This window comes from Leptonotus elevatus, chromosome 15 (genome assembly GCF_054856555.1).
Source record: "Leptonotus elevatus isolate MCC_2025b chromosome 15, RoL_Lele_1.0, whole genome shotgun sequence".
Lineage (NCBI taxonomy): Eukaryota > Metazoa > Chordata > Actinopteri > Syngnathiformes > Syngnathidae > Leptonotus > Leptonotus elevatus.
This window is the reverse complement of record NC_141253.1, coordinates 16006935-16026990: the sequence shown is the minus strand read 5'-3', so window position 1 is coordinate 16026990 and position 20056 is coordinate 16006935. Positions and strand designations below refer to the sequence as shown.

General features: G+C 36.9%; 3 protein-coding genes across 3 annotated transcripts in view; 2 read left to right on the top strand and 1 right to left on the bottom strand.

Annotated features, from left to right (window-relative positions):
- The first annotated feature begins 352 nt into the window (after positions 1 to 352).
- LOC147162159 (microtubule nucleation factor SSNA1-like) lies at positions 353 to 2553 on the top strand. Its single transcript, XM_086096844.1, has 3 exons — positions 353 to 618; positions 1076 to 1275; positions 2075 to 2553. Exons 1-3 carry the CDS (start codon positions 567 to 569, stop codon positions 2165 to 2167), a joined length of 345 nt encoding a protein of 114 aa, XP_085952970.1. The 5' UTR covers positions 353 to 566; the 3' UTR covers positions 2168 to 2553.
- Positions 2554 to 3019: 466 nt separating this feature from the next.
- LOC147162158 (microtubule nucleation factor SSNA1-like) lies at positions 3020 to 6564 on the top strand. The gene is made up of 3 exons (XM_086096845.1): positions 3020 to 3394; positions 4491 to 4690; positions 6235 to 6564. Exons 1-3 carry the CDS (start codon positions 3343 to 3345, stop codon positions 6325 to 6327), a joined length of 345 nt encoding a protein of 114 aa, XP_085952971.1. The 5' UTR covers positions 3020 to 3342; the 3' UTR covers positions 6328 to 6564.
- A 989-nt stretch (positions 6565 to 7553) lies between these two features.
- The window catches only part of tprn (taperin), a 34401-nt gene continuing 21898 nt past the window's right edge, over positions 7554 to 20056 (bottom strand). The window contains exons 2-4 of the mRNA XM_086097501.1: positions 15221 to 15422; positions 13870 to 13994; positions 7554 to 11493 (exon numbers count right to left, since the gene is read on the bottom strand). Of these exons, the coding sequence (XP_085953627.1) occupies positions 11431 to 11493; positions 13870 to 13994; positions 15221 to 15422 (390 nt within the window). The 3' untranslated portion in view covers positions 7554 to 11430. The remainder of the gene's footprint in view (positions 11494 to 13869; positions 13995 to 15220; positions 15423 to 20056) is intronic.

The window sequence follows — 20056 nt, the reverse complement described above, 5'->3', positions numbered from 1 at the left end:
GTCCATTTGTGTTGATCATCATAAGGGTCTAGGAGCTGTGTTTTGTCTGGTCCTTCACCTAAGAAATCATTAACATGAACATTTAAGTGTTGACATATTCCAAATTATGCGTTTTTATTGGTTTAGACACACAAATATATAATGTCCACTTTTTTCTTTTTCTTTTGTACAATTTGCTTTCATTTATGTTATTTATTCGCCCCTTAATGTAAACGAACTGCTTATTCACTAAAGCCCGGAAAGTTGAGTTTACCGACTATTGTGTACTCACATAGTACTGTAGTTACCATTCCACGTCAATAGGTGGCGGATATGTACTACTAACACAGTTTTCAACCACCGTTAAACCAAACCACGAATATTACAAATAGGAAGTAGAAGGCAGCGACGTACTCTGAGCAGAACTTTTTTTGTTTTGTTTTTTTGTTTTAGTCACGAATTTGATTCATTGTTTGCCGGTGCTGCTGAGGAAAATCATAGGTTAGGCGCAACTCAGCGCCATGCTTTGATTTCGAAGTTTGCAAGTTTAGGAGAACCTTGTTAACAACGGTTGTCAGCTGACCAACATGACCCAACAAGCTGCTGCTTTGCAGACTTACAACAATGAACTCGTCAAGTGTAAGTGGTTCATTTATTCATTTGACCATCAGGATAAAGGTTCTGTAAAGTACGGAGATGCATGGCCATAATATGGTGTCTTTTATTTCTTAGGAACTAATCCACAATTATTTAAAGATAATACCAATGTTAGTACTATTGTAAATTACATCAGTACATTACATGTGCTTTGAGGACTCAGTGAAGCAGTTTTGTCAAAGCATTTTTATATAAGTGCTTTCCAAATTTTATATTTGGCATTCATTTAAATTCAGTTATCTGATTTAACCTCATTCATTTAAATTCAGTTATCTGATTTAACCTCTGTACAGTAGCCTATGTATCATGTTGGGTTGTAATATGTAGTGCTGTCCAAATAGTTGGATCCAGAATTGAATTAAGATCCGATTCAACCATATGAGACGAAAGAAAATGTTGCCGGTTTGATGTAACAATTTGTTTTCTTTGTCCCCCGCAGGTTTTGATGACCTGTCTTCCAAGAGGGAAGAGTTGAGCCGTCAAATCAAGCTGGAGGAAGAGGAGAAGGAACGACTCCAGCATGACATCCGCAGCCTCTCGGAAAAGCTGACCAGAGTTAATGAAAGCCTGGCACAAAAAATGGCTGCACACAACACCATCGACCGCACCATCGCAGAGACTGAGGCTGCATACACCAAGGTGTGTGTCCTGATTAGGCTGACTAGTTTATTGCTTGACTATTCTTTCACACTATCCTATGAAGATGCGATCAAATAAGAAGTCTTATGTTAAAATGTAACTTGATCTTTTAAGACATTTATGATTAAAGCAAACGCAACCTCCTAATGCTGCAAATTGAACAAATGACTATTTGCAGTTCTTCACAACGTAGAAAATGTCTTCAAATATGCCAGAGATTCTGCTTATTGAATGTATAAATGTTTGCTTGTCAAATTTCACTTGCTTTGAACAACCAATCAGAGGATTGAAAAATGCAGATGTTTTTGTGGGCCAGCTACAGAAACAGTCCTATAAACTCATATTGGTCAACAGTCGTAAATCTGAAGGTCATGTCTGATTGACATGGCAGGATGTATGCTGCATTCGAGAAAGGTGGGAAGTCGGACTTTTCTGATCTCATACCAGGAAGTGTGTTGGAATGCCCCTTTGAACGCTGAGATCCGAGTTGAGAACTGAGTCTCATTAGGATGAGTTTAAGTACTGTGCTTTGCAGGGCTCAAGAATTCTATGCACAGTATCTTTTGGATGTACAGTTTACCAAAGGAAGTCAACTTAATGGCTGTTTTCATCAATATTTTTATCCATCATGAAGACAATTGAGTAAGGCCCACCCTGCTGCTACTGATCTCTTCAACTTGCCTCACTAATCATGGCAACATATCAAGCCTTATTAAAGAAAAACAATGCACTTCCCTGTGCAAACAGCGTTTTTGATCTGCAGATTGTTTCATGTAATTTCCTGCTTCTCCTCCCACAGATCTTGGAAAGTTCACAGTCTTTACTGAGTGTCCTGAAGCAGCAGGCAGGAAACTTCAGTAGAACGTCAGAGCCTCGGAGGAAAGAGCACTGATTTGCAGAGGAAGTGGTTCATCAAAGACTGCACAAGGAACTGATTCGACATTTTGGATTTATTTTAGTTTTTGCACCAATAAATATAAAATAGTGCACCGCGCGCCTGGCGTATTGCTTTAAGTAGCATACGTTTCATTTTATTAGCATAATTTTGTCTTGATAGGTTGTGTTAAAAAATTTACAAGTAAGTCGCTTTTGAGGATTCTGTCCATGTACTCCAAAGTTTTTCTGCAGTCCAAAAACATATTAGGTCCTCTTATTACTCTTAAATTGTTGAGATATGTAGATGCAAATTGTGGACTGATGCTCTTTCATTTTAGTCAGATGATCTGTTGATGACTTTATCACATTTTGCACATTAAAAAATGTATTTTTTAAATGCAATAGCGTGGAGATTTTGTTATAAATTATTTCAGTTGCTAACACAAATGTTCCTTCTCCAAATGACTTGTTTAAAATAAACGTTACAAAGTCAGTTTTTTCCTGTTCTAATGGAAGATCATTTTTGCCTTAATATATTCCTTATTCATTCAAGTTAGTATTGCTAAACATTTTAAACAATAGCATAACTCCAACTGCTACAATCATGTGAGTATAACATCATCCAAATGAAGACATTGCTACCAGTCAAAAGTTTTGAAACACTTTAGTTATGACTAATGCTATTGAAATCTTCAAATTATAACTTCTAACATTTTTTCTTGTTTTGATGTCCACTACTACGCTTCTATATTTTGTGTTGGTCTTATAATGGTACTAGGTGAGGAAAGTATGTTTTTTGAGTTTTATGTAAAAGGTTTTGAGAATGGGTTACGTAATTGTGCCTGACATCATCACGCAATGGCAACATCATTAAGCAAGGTTTAGCACCAAATAGCCCGTTTGAAATTAGCAAATTATTAGAAACTGTTCTGAGTAATGATCATTGTTAAAAAAAAATACCTGGCGTGGGCAGATTTTTCCTATGCATCTTTTTGCATGTGTGTGTGCAGGGATGGTAGTCGCGTCGCGGATTCTAAACTTGACCAGCTCAGCATACATGCCGCACTTTGCGTACTCTTTGAAACGTGACATCAAAAAGAGCTATATTATTTACGTAACCGTAGCGACCTGCATGCATGACCCATGCTCCGTTCACACGCGGTTAAAGCGACGTGAGAGAAGACCTACGCCATGAGCCAACAAGCTAGCGCTTTGCAGAATTACAATAATGAGCTCGTCAATTGTAAGTGAACAAGCTTTGTTTACTTCTTCAACCGCTATGAATTTTATCTGACTCATTCATAATGACTAGAGAATGTAATTTCTGGAGAAATTGCACGTGAAGGATGAGAGGCAGAATGAAAAATTGTGTAATGATAACCATGTGTGGAATATATTATAAAATAACGTAGAATGAGCTGAACATGTTGAAGTTGGAATTATTTGAATCTCTTAAAAACTAGAAGTAGTTGGAGGAGGAAAAATTGCGGAATAATTAAAATAACAAGAAAGCAAGGAAACAGTAACAGGAAAACAAAGAAGCAAGGAAATAAGGGAGCAAGGAAAGCTGAACAGTTTAAAGTTGGAATGGTTTGAATCTGTCAAAAACTGTAGCGAATAAGAGAAAACAAGATTTTTTTTTGCATCGGTAGGGATACGCTGGGAAAAAAGAGAAAAATCTTAATGTTTGGGTTTTTTGTTTTAATAATGAAGTAGGAATTTTTGGAATGTTGAAAATCCTTCAAGGGGAATTGAATGAGCTGATTTTTTTCTTCTTCAAATGACAACGATTTAAACATGTAATGTTGAATGTGCATTGGAAATGAATGGAGAATTTTTGGGTGAAAAACTTGACATTTTTGGAAAACGGACTTTTTGGAATGAGAGAAATGCAAGCCTGGAAGGCTTCACACAAATATGTGTAATTTTGTTATTGCCTCCAACAATTAAATAACAACTATATACAGGTGGTTGTTTTTGGCTGTGTATCCCCACCCCACCCATTACATCACCACTTATTTTGCTTGATTGATGATGATGTGGATGACTATAAAACTGAGACCACCATACCTTTCCATACACAACACACACCTTACAGGTTAGCTCAACTCAATGGAAGAGCATCGAGGTGCAGGGTTGGTGAACCAAGGCCCAGAAAGTAAAAACCCTGAAACAGTTTGGTTTTAGTCACAGTGTCTTCTACTCAACACATTTGTTTAACTGCCAGGTCAGTTGAAACACCTGTGGCTAAAGCCAATCTGTGGAAAGGTTTCTACTTCCTGAACCTGGATTCCCAACCCTGGTGATGACACTGATTACTGTTTTCTGTCCCCCTTCAGGTATCGAAGATTTATGCTCCAAGCGGGAAGAGTTAAACCGTCAAATCAAGCTGGAAGAAGAGGAGAAGGAACGACTGCAGCATGACATCCGTATCTTCTCTGGAAAGTTGAGTAAGGTCAATGAAAGCCTGGCACAAAGAATGGCTGCACGCGCCACCTTTGACCGCACCATCGCAGAGACCGAGGCTGCATACATCAAGGTGTGTGTCCTTTGCTGACTTACAGAAATACTGAACGATACTGAATTGACTCACTCAGACACGGTTTAGTATGTCATAACAGTGGGTCCGGCCTCCACATTTTTTTGTAAATATTTTATTAAAGGGGAGGTCAACCCCCCCCCCCCCCCCCCATTTTTTTTTTTTTTTTACAGTAATTGTATGTTCTATGTGCCCCCACTAGTCTAAACACAGTATTCCGATTAATATAGCATCAACATCCACCTGTTTTCATCACTCTCAAAGGGCGGCTCACTTTTTTCCTGATATTTGTTATTGGTTGTTAGAGCAACTATGATGTAATTTTCAGTCGACAGCAAGTGGCAAAATGGCCGCCACCTGAGATGGATAAACATGGCTGGATTTTGCTGCTTAACTGATATTCTACAAACACAATATTAATCAGAATGCCATGTTCAGACTAGTTGGGCCACAAGAAACATATTGTAAAATGAAAATCTTTGAGGCGACTAACTCTTTAACTCATTCATTGCCATTGACGGCTATAGACGTCAAAAATTCATTTGAACTATTTATATTAGTTAAAAATTTCCCCCCACTTTTGTTAACAAGAGTATGAAAACCTAAAAAAAATATTGTACATTTAGAACGGATATCAAATTTGTGATTAATCGTGAGTTAACTAGTAAAGTCATGCGATTAATTACAAAAAAATTTAATCATCTGACGCACCTAATTTTTAATGATCTTTTCTTCTTTTTTTATTATTAAAAAAAAAAGTAATTACAATTTTTAATAAACTTTTCTTTTCTTTTTTCTTTTAAAAAAAAAGAGAAAAGATTATAAAAAAATTGGGGCATCAGGCGATTCATTTTTTATCATAATTAATCGCATGACTTCACTAGTTAATTCACAATTATCCACCAATTTTATATCTGTTTTAAATTACCAATAAAAAAAATTCTAGGTTTTCTTAATCTTGTTAACAAAAGTGGGAAAACATTTTTAACTAATAAAAATAGTTAAAATTAATTTTTGACGTCTATAGCCGTCAATGGCAGTGAATGAGGTAACACTTTAAGGGAAAAGACTGAGTAAATTAATGCCACCTCAAAATAACTCATATAGTCCTTTTTCTGTGTACTACTGCTGTCAACAAAAGTGAGTGCACCTCTAAGTGAAAATGTCCAAGTTTCTTTCTCCGTCGGAAGCAGACAACCATGAGTGGAATCATTTCCACATTGTGTTCTATATGATGATCCTTTACCCAGCAGTGAATGGCAATCAATTGCGCTACACACGGCCAATTGTTTTTAATTGGCCCAAAGCTAAGCAGATGGATGAATAGTCAGCGTTAAGGTGTACTGACGACAATTTCAGAAGCGGAATAGTCAACCATGAGGCCATTTTGAAGGACTTTGATGTTGGTTTGCAAGGAAGTTGCGTCGCAGTTTAAGCAACTAACACACCGCTGCCACTTTTGTTAACGCACAATAACGTACTAATATAATAACTATGTATGATCTACTATACGTTTCATGTCATTTGCTGCTCTTCTTTCACAGATCTTAGAGAGCTCCCAATCTTTGCTGAGTGTCCTGAAGCACGAGGCCGGAAACCTCAGTAAAGCCTCTGAGCCTCGCAAGAAAGAACACTAATCAGAGAAAATGTATCTTAAACCAATCTGAAAAAAACAATGTAACATTTGACTAATTGTATTTTTAAAGGTGACAAAACAGGCCTGCTGAAATGATTTGCTCTCAACATTCTGAATGTGATGGACAGGAAAAACACTGCAGGTATATTTGAGATATTGCACAATGTAATAAGTTCCAGCAGAAGCGCTTGATCAAAAATTTGCAGTCATGATCAGTTTTGTTTGACACTGTCAGAGATTTTTTATAAAAATATATATTCATGGTTGTCGTTTTGTTCCGTAAAACTGCACTGCATCATACTGAGAAATGTTTCAATGTTTTGGTTACTTCTTTTTGCATGAGAGTCAAAATATTTGAAAAATCTATATATTGTTTCCGCTGCAAACTGCTACCACAATAATCGAGTTATTGTGAAATGAACAACACATTTTTAAACTGAGCATAAGCAACACAATTTAATTATGGTACCGGGTGCCGTCATTTTATATATTACTTTTATCACTTTAAAGTCATTTCAGTGGCCATTGTGTCTTTTAAAGTACCACCCCAAAAAATACTCTACAGCTCTGCAAATTCCACAATCATGCCTGACAAAATAATGTAGTGTAGTAGGCCTAAGACGTGCTCATGAAAAACAAGACGGTGGACTATTAAAAAAGTATATTTGATACTATTGTAAAAACATTGCACCATCTTTCAATTTAAACATTAACAATGCAATAGGCTATTTTTGTTTTTTTACTTAAATCAATTAAAATGTATTGAATGTCACAGTTCAATAAAAATCGTACCTAAATAATTTTTTTTAAATAGTCCTTGAAGATATATGGAAGCGTGGGACTGCCAAGGTGGAGTAAACAGTTTTGACGAGGCTGTCGTTCGAACATATCGCCAAGTCGTTCAAACGTATTGATCAAGTCTTCTGAACGTTTTGGTCAAACGTAGGTCAAACGCAAAAAACACAGGATTGCACATGCGCAAGTCCAAACTGTTTACTCCACATCGGCAGTTCCACACTTCTTTAAATGTATTGTACTAAAAAGCTAAAATACAATTGAACTGTGCCTGCATACCATTAGTGATCTTAGTACCACATTTTCAAAATCATAAATTCTCATATATGCGCTAATCCCCCTCAACCTTGTCTGCCTGATTGACTTTGATAAACAAAAACAACTCAACTTTGCACACACTTGACAAATGATCTCATACATTCCCAGACAGCATTTACATTTGTTCCAGTCTTATATTTATTTAACGTACATCTGTACAAGTATGACATCATTTTTTGCTCAAATCATCATCAATAATTTTACACAGCGGAGGCAATGCATACTTAAAAAAAAAGAAGAAAAAAAAGAAGTGTGGACAAAATGGAGTGTTTTACCACAAAGTGGAATAGCCGGAAAAAACATTGCTGGTTTTGTTGGTGATTTGTAGGTTTTGTTTGTCTCGGTAATGGCCATTTTGGAAGTTATTTCTGGTGTTTGAAGACAAGTGTCAAAACTGCTGCTACCTCTTCAGTCCTTTAGTCGCAGACGAATCGAAGACAACAAACAATCCCACCAAGAATTCAATGCAGCGAGCGCAGGCTGGTCAACGGCTAGTTTTAGGACTTTACTACGCGATAATGAGTGTCCTCACATTTGGTAAATGTTGATTTTAACTACTCTTAATGGACTTATAATAGCACGTCTTCCTTTATACGAACACCTGACAGGATTTGACAATTTCATTTTGGCAATGCTCGAAAAGGGCAGCTTACATTTGACAATATTTTAGTGAAGAGTTTATAGTTGCTTTTGTTAAAGACAATGCTGTTGAATAGCCGTGGAGAAGATTAAAAATACATTCAACTATGTGAAAAGACAGTCATGGTGTGTAAACTGTAATGTAATGTATAGGGCATCCATAAAGTCTGGGTACATGATTAAAAAAAATATATGTCTTAATTTTTTTTTATTCAATTGTAATGTTGATAAATATTTTCAACATGATTTCCATCATTTTCAATGCACACTTTGATGTGCTTTGCAAAATTCAGGTGAACTCGAAGATTACAGATTTAAACCACAAGACAACACATTCAGTCAATGTACTGAAATCGACGACAATGCAGAGCTATTTCATCGAGCTCAACTGAATTTTGCAAAGCACATACAATTATGCATTGAAAATGATGGAAATCATGTTTAAAATATTATTTTAAGTATTTTTTTTTAACCATGCAGCCAGACTTTATGGACACCCTGTACAGTGGAACCTCCAAAGTCCAAAACCACAGAAATCTACAATTTGGAGTGCAACCAAAAATTTTAAAGTCGGAGTTAAACCATCACCACAGGCAATACGACAACAATAAAAAGAAAATAAGAGCAACACGATGATTTAAAGGGGAAGTCAACCGCTCCCAATTTTTTTTTGAGAATATGTTCTACTAGTCTAAATACGGTATTCTGGTTAATATTGCGTTAGTGGAATATGAGTTAAGCAGCAAAATCCAGCCATTTTTATCAATATCAGAAGACGGCCATTTTGTCACTTGCTGTCGACTGAAGATGACATCAATGTTGCTCTGGTCGCAGGTAACAACCAATCACAGCGCAGCTTCAGAAAACAGGTGAGCTGTGATTGGTTGTTGCGTGAGTCCTGAGCAACTGTGATGTCATCTTCAGTCGACAGCAAGTGGCAAAATGGCACCTGAGATGGATAAAAATGGCTGGATTTTGCTTCATAACTCATATTCCAAAAATTTTATATTAATCAAAATGTCTTGTTTAGACTAGTGAGGTCACATATAACATATTATTGTTAAGAAATGTTTAAGGTTGACTTCCACTTTAAAGATCCAAAATTTACCAATCCAGTTGCTATAAAATACCTTGTTCCCTTCATTATGTGTCTATCAGGAATTTACAAAACAGTGCTTACTTTTATATTATTTAATCTTTAACAATGATTACTGGTAAATTTTTTTTTTTATGAATTAGAAATGTTAATCAAAACATTGCCTTTGAATTTAAAGGGTAAGTCAACCCCCAAAAATTACAATATGTTCAATGCAGCCCTACTAGTATAAACAACATTCTGATTAATATTGCATTTGTGGAATATTAGTTAGGCAGCAGTTTTGATCCATCTCAGAGGGAGACCACTTTGCCACCTGCTGTAAATGACATCACAGTTGCTCAGGGCACAGGTAACGACCAATCACGGCTCACCTGTTTTCTGAGCCCTAAGCATGAACATACACAGGTGGATTTTTCTACTTAGTAACGCATTAGTCAGAATGTTATGTTTAGACTACAAGGGGCACATAGAGCACATTTTATGTTGACTTCCATTTTAATTCTATTTAAATGTGTATATATTTTTTGAAGGTTTCAAAATTAGAAGAACTAGTGCCATGGATTGTATTTGACGTATACTGTGTAATGAATTTGAAGACAAACACGCCTGTGGCCAACAATCTTCAGAGTTAAGAGTCAAGGCTGTGGCAAGTGTACAAAAGCGGCCATTGCATCATTCGGCAGTGCATTCGTCATTTACAGTTTCACGACTCTTTTCGTTTCAGTCTCAAAACAAAGGATTTCTGCATTCCAGTCTGGAAAAATGCTCAAATGGATTTCTTGTTTATAGTCAGCCACTGTACGTGACATACAATCAGCTGTCAAACCGCTTGAGAAAAGAAGCCCCTCATTTTAAGTGCACGTATTTTGTCACTGGCAAAAACCAAGCAAAAACAAAGACAGTGCAAACACATTTCACATCCAAGACTGTATAACGGCAATTACATGTCATTGGACTGGCGCAGCATTATGAAAGGTCATCTGGTGATGACGAGCAGAAAATAAATGTTAATTATGATAATCTGGTGTTACAATGAAACTGTACAACAATACTGGCCAGGGTTGAGTGTAAAGAAGGGCTGAGGCCATTACAGCAACACTTTAATCACTTGGCATTATGAGTAAAAAAAAAAAAGGAAACGTGGTGCATTCCTGTCAATAAAAAAACATCTTCATTTAAACTTTTCACATGTGATCAAAAAATCACCTTCATTAATTTGAAGTGGACCAGCTTTCTTTCTCCGTGGAATGTGAGAGCACATGAGGTCCGATGTGAGCTTCTTACTACCTTTACACGCAAAACATACAAAATTGTACATAAGCAGGTCTAAGACATGCAAACTTCAACATTGAGAAGCAATAAATACACAAGAAGCTCAAGGAGGAGGATGCAGAGACATTCGGCCGGGTGATATACTGCACGTCACTCACCAGCAATACAGACATTTTTTGGCAAAGGTCACTTTTTTTTAAGCATTTATCAAAAAATGAGAGTTGCTACAGATTGACAACAACTTCCTCCAGGGTGCATGTTGATTTCGTTTATACTTGGCCTCTTTGTTAGAATGGTGTTGAAGTTTGCCTGCTGTTTTACCAACCGTCCAGCAGCTTTAATACGGTTTGCCACAACATACAAAAAGCAGCAGAAAAAAAAAAGGCATTTGGAAGCTTTACAGTAAGAAACAACCTAAGCCGTTGGTTCAAATAAAACCATGCACGTACAAAAACAATGATGTGGCACCCTTTCAGATCTTCTTTTGTATGTTTTACTGCAAGCGAGGAAACACAATTAAGGTCCGAATTTTGTTTACGGAGTTGTGTAACACTGTCACAGTGGAGTCATCTCCACATCGGCATTGGCAGCTTTTTGCTCTTAGTGGGAGTTTTGGACTTGAAGTCCACAACGCCCAGATGCAAGTGTAAACTAGGATGGACCAAAGTCACAGGACGGCTTGGAGAGGGGACGCCTGTCCAGATGCTGACCAGATATTTAATTGGATATCAGACAGACAGATCAACTGTCCAGGAAAAGACAGTCCAGCTGCTTTTAAGGTTTGTCGACCAAAACGAATACGATCGACTGTAGATTTGGACAATCCCGTGGCGAGTGGCGATAGTACCGTGGCTTGTGTTCCCTGAAGGCGTCAGGGAACGTGTGCTTGGGCCCGGCAAAGTTACAAGTGGTTCAGGTCCAGGTGTGGCAGGCAGGCTGGCCTCAGGTGTCGGTCCCGTTGGTGAGTTACTACTTTAGTGCTCAGAAGTAGAGCGCAGGCTCGCTACTGTAGTCTGACAGGGATGAACTGTCTGCTGGTGTCAGCTGAGGACCACAAAAAAAACGACAATTATAGGTTGCATCTTGAAACTTGTAAGCCACTGATCATGCCCAACAACCACTTTTTTTCAGACCGATACCAGTAAGAGTATTGAGTACTCACCGATACCGTAAATTTAATTTACCATAATGACAAAAAAAATGTGAATAAAGACTTTCCTTTCATAAGCAGATGATGAGTCGCATATATGTCAAACTGCCTTAGTATAGCGCCAACTACTGCTGAGGAGGACCTAATGTCAGATTTTGTTTGTTTGTTACAAAAAAAACCCATACATGTGTATGCACTAAGGGTGCCAAAATTAGTGTGTTAATTAAAAGTTCCTTTCTAATTTTTTTTTTTTACGCACGATTAATGACAGTCCCTTACTTGATAAGCCTGTATTGGAGGAATTCTAGTCGCAACGCAGCAGACACATCCACATCAAAATTTAGCAGTAATAAATGTAATAATAATGCATATTTTTGTGGGGACTCGGGTCAAGTTGTAATTTACAATTTGAAAAATGTGCAGAAAGGCATGTTAAAGATTAGATTCTTTTTAATATGAAAAGAAAAATGCACTGAGCTGTCATCAACATCTTACAAATGCAATTATGCCATCTAGTGGCAGAAAAATCACCTCAACACACATAAATATAACACTCATTTTTAAATCAATATCACACACGTTTTTTACTTTAACTCAATTTGATGAATTATTATAAAATTGCACTCTAAAAACAGTTGGGTCAAAAATAATCCAACTATGGGTCAAAAATTGACCGATCCTCTACTTGGTTCTATTTGACCCAACTTTGAGTCAAGACATGGGTCTTTTAGTAAAAAATGGGTCAATCTGCATAAAACAACCCAAAAAGTTGGGTCAAATTGACCCGTTAAGTGTAATTATAAATAATTGGATTACTTTAGACACAAGTGTTTTTAGAGTGTACTGTGTCAATGACTAAAAGATGCAACCATATTTCTATTAGTTTCATATTTTTTCCACTTTTATGTTAACAAGAGTATGAAAAAAATATTTGATTGTACATTAAGAACAGATACAAAATTTGTCATTAATCGTGAGTCAACTATTCAAGTCATGTGATTAATTCCGATTAAAAATTGTAACCCCACTTGCATGCACACATATCCAGGACCTTGCTCAACACACTTATAGTCATAACACACGCAAGATCAAGTCTCAGTAAAAAGCTAACTTTTGCTGAGCCCAAGTACAAAATGAACTACTTTGCACCTCATATTATTCCATATTTGGGGGCTAGAGGTCGTTTTCATGTAACTACATTGATTAAGCATTTGGCACAACAAAATCATAGTTTGGTGATTGAGGCACGTAAGCAGAATATCTTTGTAGCAGATACCCAAGTGCCTACGAAATTCAGGTTAAGTCAGTTGGCATAATCCGATGACTGCCTGTATGTCCCTCAATCCAATACAATTGTGCCCCTAAAAACGGAGAGCTACAGTACGCTACAAAAAAAAAAGACTGTTATTCCTGAATGGTTAATGACATGTTACTGCTAAAATGTCTACATTTAATTTGAACACTTCAAACACATTTTGATTTGTAATAGGTGGCCATAAAAGGCAATGAATACATAAATAATAGGGGTGTGCCCAAAAAATCGATTCTCATAAGAATCGCGATTCCCATTTAGTACAATTCAGAATCGATTTTAAATGTCTCAAATCGATTTTATTTAAAATATATTATACTATCTTCCCTTTGTTTGTGTGTGCCTTTATTGGGAGCACTGTTCATGTTGTACTTGATTTAGCCACTTAGGGGCAGTGTGGTTCCATGCGGTCTGATACACTGTTAAGTTGTAGCCACATTAGAGTAGAAGGAAAAAGTCACAATCAAGTTATTCCAATAAAAAAGCGTGGAGACGTTCTTTTGAGTGATAATAGTGCCGCGAGTAGAGCACTAATTAGCATTAGCGAGTCAGACTGGAGTAGATCATTACAATTTCTTGAACATCTATAAATTGAAGCAAAAATCATTGTCAATCAAATCATTTTGAATCAAAAATCGGAATTGAATCGAATCGTGAGACATTCAAAGATTCCCACCCCTAATAAATAAGTAATTTATTGTACATTGATAGACATATAAATGTTGCCCTATATTGGTTCTTCCACATCTGACAATAAGTTTACTTGTTGACTGAGCTGTTCTGTAATGGATGTGACAAACAAATGACCTTCTTTTGGTTTGTTTACAGTAACATGTTAAAACTATATTGAGAGCAATTAGAGGATGAATGAAAACAAGCTGCATTGCTCCTTGGGGGTGGAACACATACTGAGCGTTGAAAAAAATGAATAAAAAAAATACAATTGTGATCCTCTCACCATGACCTCCTCGGTTATCTGCGTCTGCTGGGAAGTGGCCTCCTCCTTGTTAACACTGTCCTCTTGTTTGTATTCCTGCCAGGCGCTGAAGTCTATCGAGTGCTTGGGAATGTAGTTAGAGAGGTCTGCACATAAGAAGATAGAGTTAGAACATCACAATACATTTTCTTTGGGCTGAGTGCAAATAGGTGAACTGGATCATGCGCCATCCAACCCTTGTAGTTCAGAAAGAGTCCATTAGGGGTCCCCATCCTCCCACTTAATAGCCTAAGCATTCTCAAATTCTATACATCCATCAAGCCATTATTGGAACCGCTTATCCTAAAATGCCATTTGAATCAAAGTGGTATTATGTAGTCTCTTAAGGGCAATGACATATTATACAATAATTACTACACTAAATGGTTAAAAGTATTATGAACAATGGCCATTGATAGCAACTTAATTGAAAAAAAAACCCACCCATAACTCATTTGCAGCCATTGACGGCTATAGACATCAAATATTCATTTGAATTAAAATTGTTCCCACTTTTGTTAACAAAAGTATGAAAACCTAGAATTTTTGTTATTGTATATTTAGAACAGATGTAAAATTTGCAATTAATTGTGAGTTAACTATTGAAGTCATGCAATTAATTACAATTACAAACATTTAATCGCCTGACACGATAAAAAAAAAAGATTATAAAAAATGAAGGGCGTCACGCGATAAAATGTTCTTATCGTAATTAATTGCATGACTTTACTAGTTAACTCACGATTAATCACACATTTTATATCTGTTCTAAATGTACAATATGATTTTTTCCCTAGGTTTTCATACTCTTGTTAACAAAAGTGGGGAAAACATGTTAAACTAATAGAAATAGTTCAAATGAATTTTTGACGTCTATAGCCGTCAATGGCAGTGAATGAGTTAAAAAAACATTCCCCCCCCCCCCCCCCCGCTATACTCGTGTATAATTAATAGTAGGTTCAGTAGCTGCCGGTCAACGGCATTGAATAAGTAAATTATGAATTCCATACATTGTGTGTTTCAATGTCTTGCATTTTGAAATCAATGTGCCTTTATTTTGGGAATTAGTCACCCAGGCAGGCAGTGTCGGTTTAGTGGTCGTCTCTCCATGTGCCTTGTGATTGACTGGCCACCAAGTAAGCTGTGGTTAGCTCTAGCTCCCCTCAACAGGTAAGTATAGAAAATGGATATTTTATGTAAATAGCAATTTAAGACTTTTTATGCATCTGCAGGCAGCCTAAGTCCTTAAAGTGTGTCCCGTAAACCAGGACTGTTTTACAATCCAATGACTTCCTAATTGCTGTATTTGTTGCTCAACAAAACAAAATCTGACCGTTGCTGTTGTTGGGATGCGTTGGCGAGCTTGCGAAAGTGGGCCGAGGGATGTGGATGCGTCCCACCATGCTGGGCAGTTCCTCAGGGACCTTTTCCTCTGGTTTGTCCTCGTCCGCCTCCTCGCCGCTGTCCCACGTGCTGCTTTCTGATGGGTACTCATATGTGCTGTGGAGGCTCGACTCATTGAAGGATATCTTGAGCTGGAGGAGACACAGTTGAAGAACAATATTGAATTCATGGATCCGCCTGAAAGTACTTGAATCGAAGTTTAGCATGAAAACATTCCGGATAGTGAGTGTGGTACATAACGAGTGTAGTAGTTGTTTTGGTTTCTGTTTTTAATGAAAAATAAAACCCTGGTACAGTATTTTGCGGCCTAAACAAACAAACAAACAAAAAATTACAATATATTTACAAAGTTAAAATAAATGGGACATAAGGACTGTGAACATTTTGTGAGCTGACTTCCACAATTAGGTTCCATTTACCTAATATAAATGACAGCGCAAGCACATTTTTTAAGACAGGGTCCGACCCATATGGATTCTGATATTCGCAGAGAAAAAACTTCCAATAACTAATTACTTAGCCAATCATTTAAAAAAAAAGTACAATAAATAAAATGGCTTCTTTTTAGTCCCTCAACACTTACAACAAAGCTATGACATGCAAAAAACATGATTGTTTTTGTATTGTTTACTTCACAACAGAGGAATTTTCAAGAACAAAAACATGGGGAAAAAAAGCATGAACTGATGAATTTAACTTTCGATTTAGACTATAAAATTAAAATATTTCAAAAATACTTCAAAATAGGGAATTAATTTCGATACATCGTCATTTTAAAAATCTAATTGTTGTAAATTTGCTAGCTAAATCGTGAAATCGAGTTTTGTCTTCTAGATGATTAAAAGCTACTGTTCTTATATTCTGTTACATTCAAATGTTTTTGTGAGTTGTAATGTTGCACAAGTGGCAGAATGCTGGATGGGTGCTTTAACAAGACATGTTTACAATAGCTACCAACTACTTAATTATGGCATTTAAGTACAAATTAGGAAGGTTAAGTTTATGTTAAAACTAATTTAGAATCAGTATACATTATTGTTGTCTGAACATTTTGCACAGAAATTATTTTTGAATAAATGAAACCTTTAAATAAATGTTTGTAGGGTTTATTAGAGAAAAATCGATAAAAACCGTAATCGTCTTGCATGACAATCGAGATTTTATTTTTTGGCCATATCGCCCAGCCCTACTTCAAAATAAAAAATTAGAGACACCTTTCTCACGTCACATGTCATCTTCCACAGAGATGCCTTAGAAATTTATGGATTCTAACTCTGACTATGAACTACTAGGTTGTTATTTTTTCAGACCGATATCAGTTTGATGACTCGAGTAGTTACAGATACCAAGTACCGATGCCACTTGCGCTGTACTTTTGATACATAAAATCCGCCTCCTCCCCCCCAAAAACAAAAAACAATGACAGATAATTTGCAAGAAAGTCCTATACATGTCAATATATAATTCATCCTTAAAATTGCATGGAAATGTTCTCTTCTTCTAATTTCTCATTCACATTCGTAAAATGGCCACAAGGGGGCGACCGATACTGGTATCGCTCACCATCCTGAGTACAGATACTGTACCTTAAAATAAGGCTGGTATGGCCCGACACCCATACCTGGTATTGCACTTTCCCATGCCTACTGTTAACACTAATGATGCACACTAAGCATACTAATATCCCTTAGCCAACATGTATTTACATAGGCCTAAGATACATTGTGTTTTAATGGGCATATGACAGAATGACAAGGACATATACCGTAATTCTTACAGAATAATGTTGTCAAACATGCATATCCTTTACTTCCTGCACATAACTACTTTAAAGCAGCACTACTAGAAATTAGTTGATTTCGTCAATGAAAACTAAACAAAAATAATTTTTGTAACATTTTTCACCAGACAAATTAGACTAGACAAAAACTTTCATTAATAAACATTACAAAATGACAGGGACTAAATCAGTATGCATTTTTGTCGACTAATGAAGACGAAACGAAAATGTACTTCACTTAATAAAAACTGGACTAAAATCTATGTCGAAAATTATATGATTTTTGCCATGCGACACACCACCTTTCAAATCTGCAGCTAGCTAGTGCAACATGCACAAACATTGGATTCACGGTGAAAGGTTAAAATAAAAAGAAAAAGTCAATTATAGTTATAACGCAACATTAATCCAATGGCTAGAACGTTCCAACAATAATGTTAATCCCACTGCTAACTAATGCTGGCTAATTTACTAGCTCCTAGCATATTGCCATAGTAGCCACTTGTTGATATACTGTAATTGTGTGTTAAATTGTTTTTCCATCAAAATGATGAGAGAACATTTTATGTGAAATAGTTTTCGGTACGTAATGTTCAACATAATCTGCTGACAAAAAAAATATACAGGAGTAAAATGATTGTCCTGACTAAAACGTCAACAGTTTTTGTTGACTAAAACTAGATGAATAAAATGATGTTTTCTTGGCCTAAAATAAAGACTAAAACGCTAGATTTATAGTCGACTAAAAATGGACTGGATAAAAACGGGATGAGATTGACAAACTATGATAAAAACTGGACTAAAACAGACTAAATTAAAAAATGGCGGATAAAATCAACACGACTAGAAAGTAAGATTATATCAGTGTTTAAATTGGCAAAATTCCAGCCGATTATCATTATTATTTTTGAAAAGGCCTAATATTATCGGCCATTATAACTATCTGGCTGATTAATTGATAAGGCCCTTCATTACCATTTTGAAATATGAATTTTCCTTGTGTGTCAAATTTAAGAATTCAGATTTTCTCTCTTTGTCTTTGTACTCCCCATGTCCTATAATCTCGGGTCACTACTTAATATTATGAAAGCAGCAGTTTTGTTGTTGCATAATCAATCAATCCTTCCATTTTGTATCACGCGTGCCCTCATTGTCCTTGTCCTCCCGGACCTTATGCCCGCTGACTTTGGGCAAGAGGCAACCTAGAGTGGTTGCCAATCAATGGCAGGGCACAGCCTGCATAGCCAAACAAACAAAAAAAACAAAAAACATACTCCCCTTCGTACCTATAGGAACAATCTAATTAAGTCTTAATTAACATAAAAGCATGTTTTTTGAATGTGGGTTAAAAAAAAACATTAGAAGAAAACGGCGGAGAAAAACCTGGGATGGGATTTAAACCCACCAATTCACAATCTAACGGACTGATTCAAAAGCTTGTCGCTGGCTGAGTCTCTGGGACGAGATGCTACGTTCACACCGGGGACAATATACTTAGGGTAAAACTCGTTGATCATGCTGACTGACTTATTTTTACACAGTCCGTTCTATATTGAAACGCTGTGATGATGTTATGTTACTATGTTTACTAGCATGGAACAAATCGTAGTGGCAAGCTAGGCAGTCATTTCATGAATATGACTCCGGCTCCAGAGTGAAAAACTCCAAGCACAAAGACGAAATCCCCCATTATTAAACAGTCAAATGCACGTAATAATTTTGAAAAAGGTACATTTTAAAAGTAAGATGTGTGTTCGTGCAGTTGGAGTGGACGCTAACTATTTGGCTCGTTAATGTGATTTGAAACACGTAATTCGACACCTCTGTTATTAGACTGTACGTTTACCAGTAAAATGTATGAACATTTATCTACTAACCTCGCAAAAAATGATCGCTTAAAATCTGTGAATACTGCCAGTCTTTTCTGTTGATTGCTGCTATCAATCGACGTCGTTCGTCTTCATTAGTAGGTATGCGATAAAAAGCAACATTTGGTTGACTCCTTTGTCTGTCTGTACAACCGATCGCGCAGCAAGATATGACCATTTTATAAGATAATCAATTAGATAAAGGATGTTACGCTGTACGAAATTCAATGGTTACAATACAGGCAAGTGTTTCTTTTGCCGCCCAGTGTCCCCAAAGGGGGCGTTCCCATGAGGGCTGTAACATCACGTGCAAAAGGTCAATATCAGGACTGAAAGGTGTCAGGTGTCCTCTCATTCAAAGCCCATATTTGATTGGAAGTTAGGCCGACGCGCATTTAATCTCTTGCTTTCATTACAGCCAACAAGAACAACAGTTTATGACTTCCTTACAACGTTGTGATTAGACACTCTTATCGCACAGCACAGCCCTTTGCTCACAGTAGTCAGGTGTTCTCATTTGTGTCGCTTTTCAAACCGATGTGCACTTTGTTCAGGCCCCAGTGTGGCTGGGTGTACGGGAATATATGCAGAAGGTGGGACAGGTGGTTGTCTAAAGGGTCCGCGCCTGCAATGGTGTGCGCTATCGGACACGGCTGATTGGCAACGTTTAAGTGGTCTGCAGACAAGGGTGAAACTGGCGTTCGCACCCAAGTAAGCCAACATGAATGCTTTCAGGGGTTTCAAGCTACATGAGCACTGTCACACAACAGGTTTGAGGGAATCGTCATTTAGTATAAGTATCATATGTCAGCAATAAATGGGATAGCACATAAAAAAAGATTACTCGAAAACTTTATTTTTTTATTTTTATTAAACCAATGACTATAGCGCCATTGACTGGTATCGGCAGACTTTAAGAGACTCGATACCTTGGAATATAATATATAATCGGTATCAGCCCGATTCCGATATCTGATATCGGTAAATGCCCATCCTTAAATAAACTAACCTGCACTGTTTGGTCCGCTTTAAACGGACCAGAGTTCGTTTCCCACGCTGATCTTTTGTGCAGGTCTGAATATACACAAACGAATCCTGGTGCGGACCGAGACCCACT

Bases quoted from the DNA above. Each gene is read 5' to 3' on its own strand.
- LOC147162159 (XM_086096844.1), top strand. From the start codon at position 567: ATGACCCAACAAGCTGCTGCTTTGCAGACTTACAACAATGAACTCGTC. The intron at 619-1,075 runs GTAAGTGGTTCA...TGTCCCCCGCAG, and splicing joins CAACAATGAACTCGTCAAGT to GTTTTGATGACCTGTCTTCC. The intron at 1,276-2,074 runs GTGTGTGTCCTG...CTCCTCCCACAG, and splicing joins CTGAGGCTGCATACACCAAG to ATCTTGGAAAGTTCACAGTC.
- LOC147162158 (XM_086096845.1), top strand. From the start codon at position 3,343: ATGAGCCAACAAGCTAGCGCTTTGCAGAATTACAATAATGAGCTCGTC. The intron at 3,395-4,490 runs GTAAGTGAACAA...GTCCCCCTTCAG, and splicing joins CAATAATGAGCTCGTCAATT to GTATCGAAGATTTATGCTCC. The intron at 4,691-6,234 runs GTGTGTGTCCTT...CTTCTTTCACAG, and splicing joins CCGAGGCTGCATACATCAAG to ATCTTAGAGAGCTCCCAATC.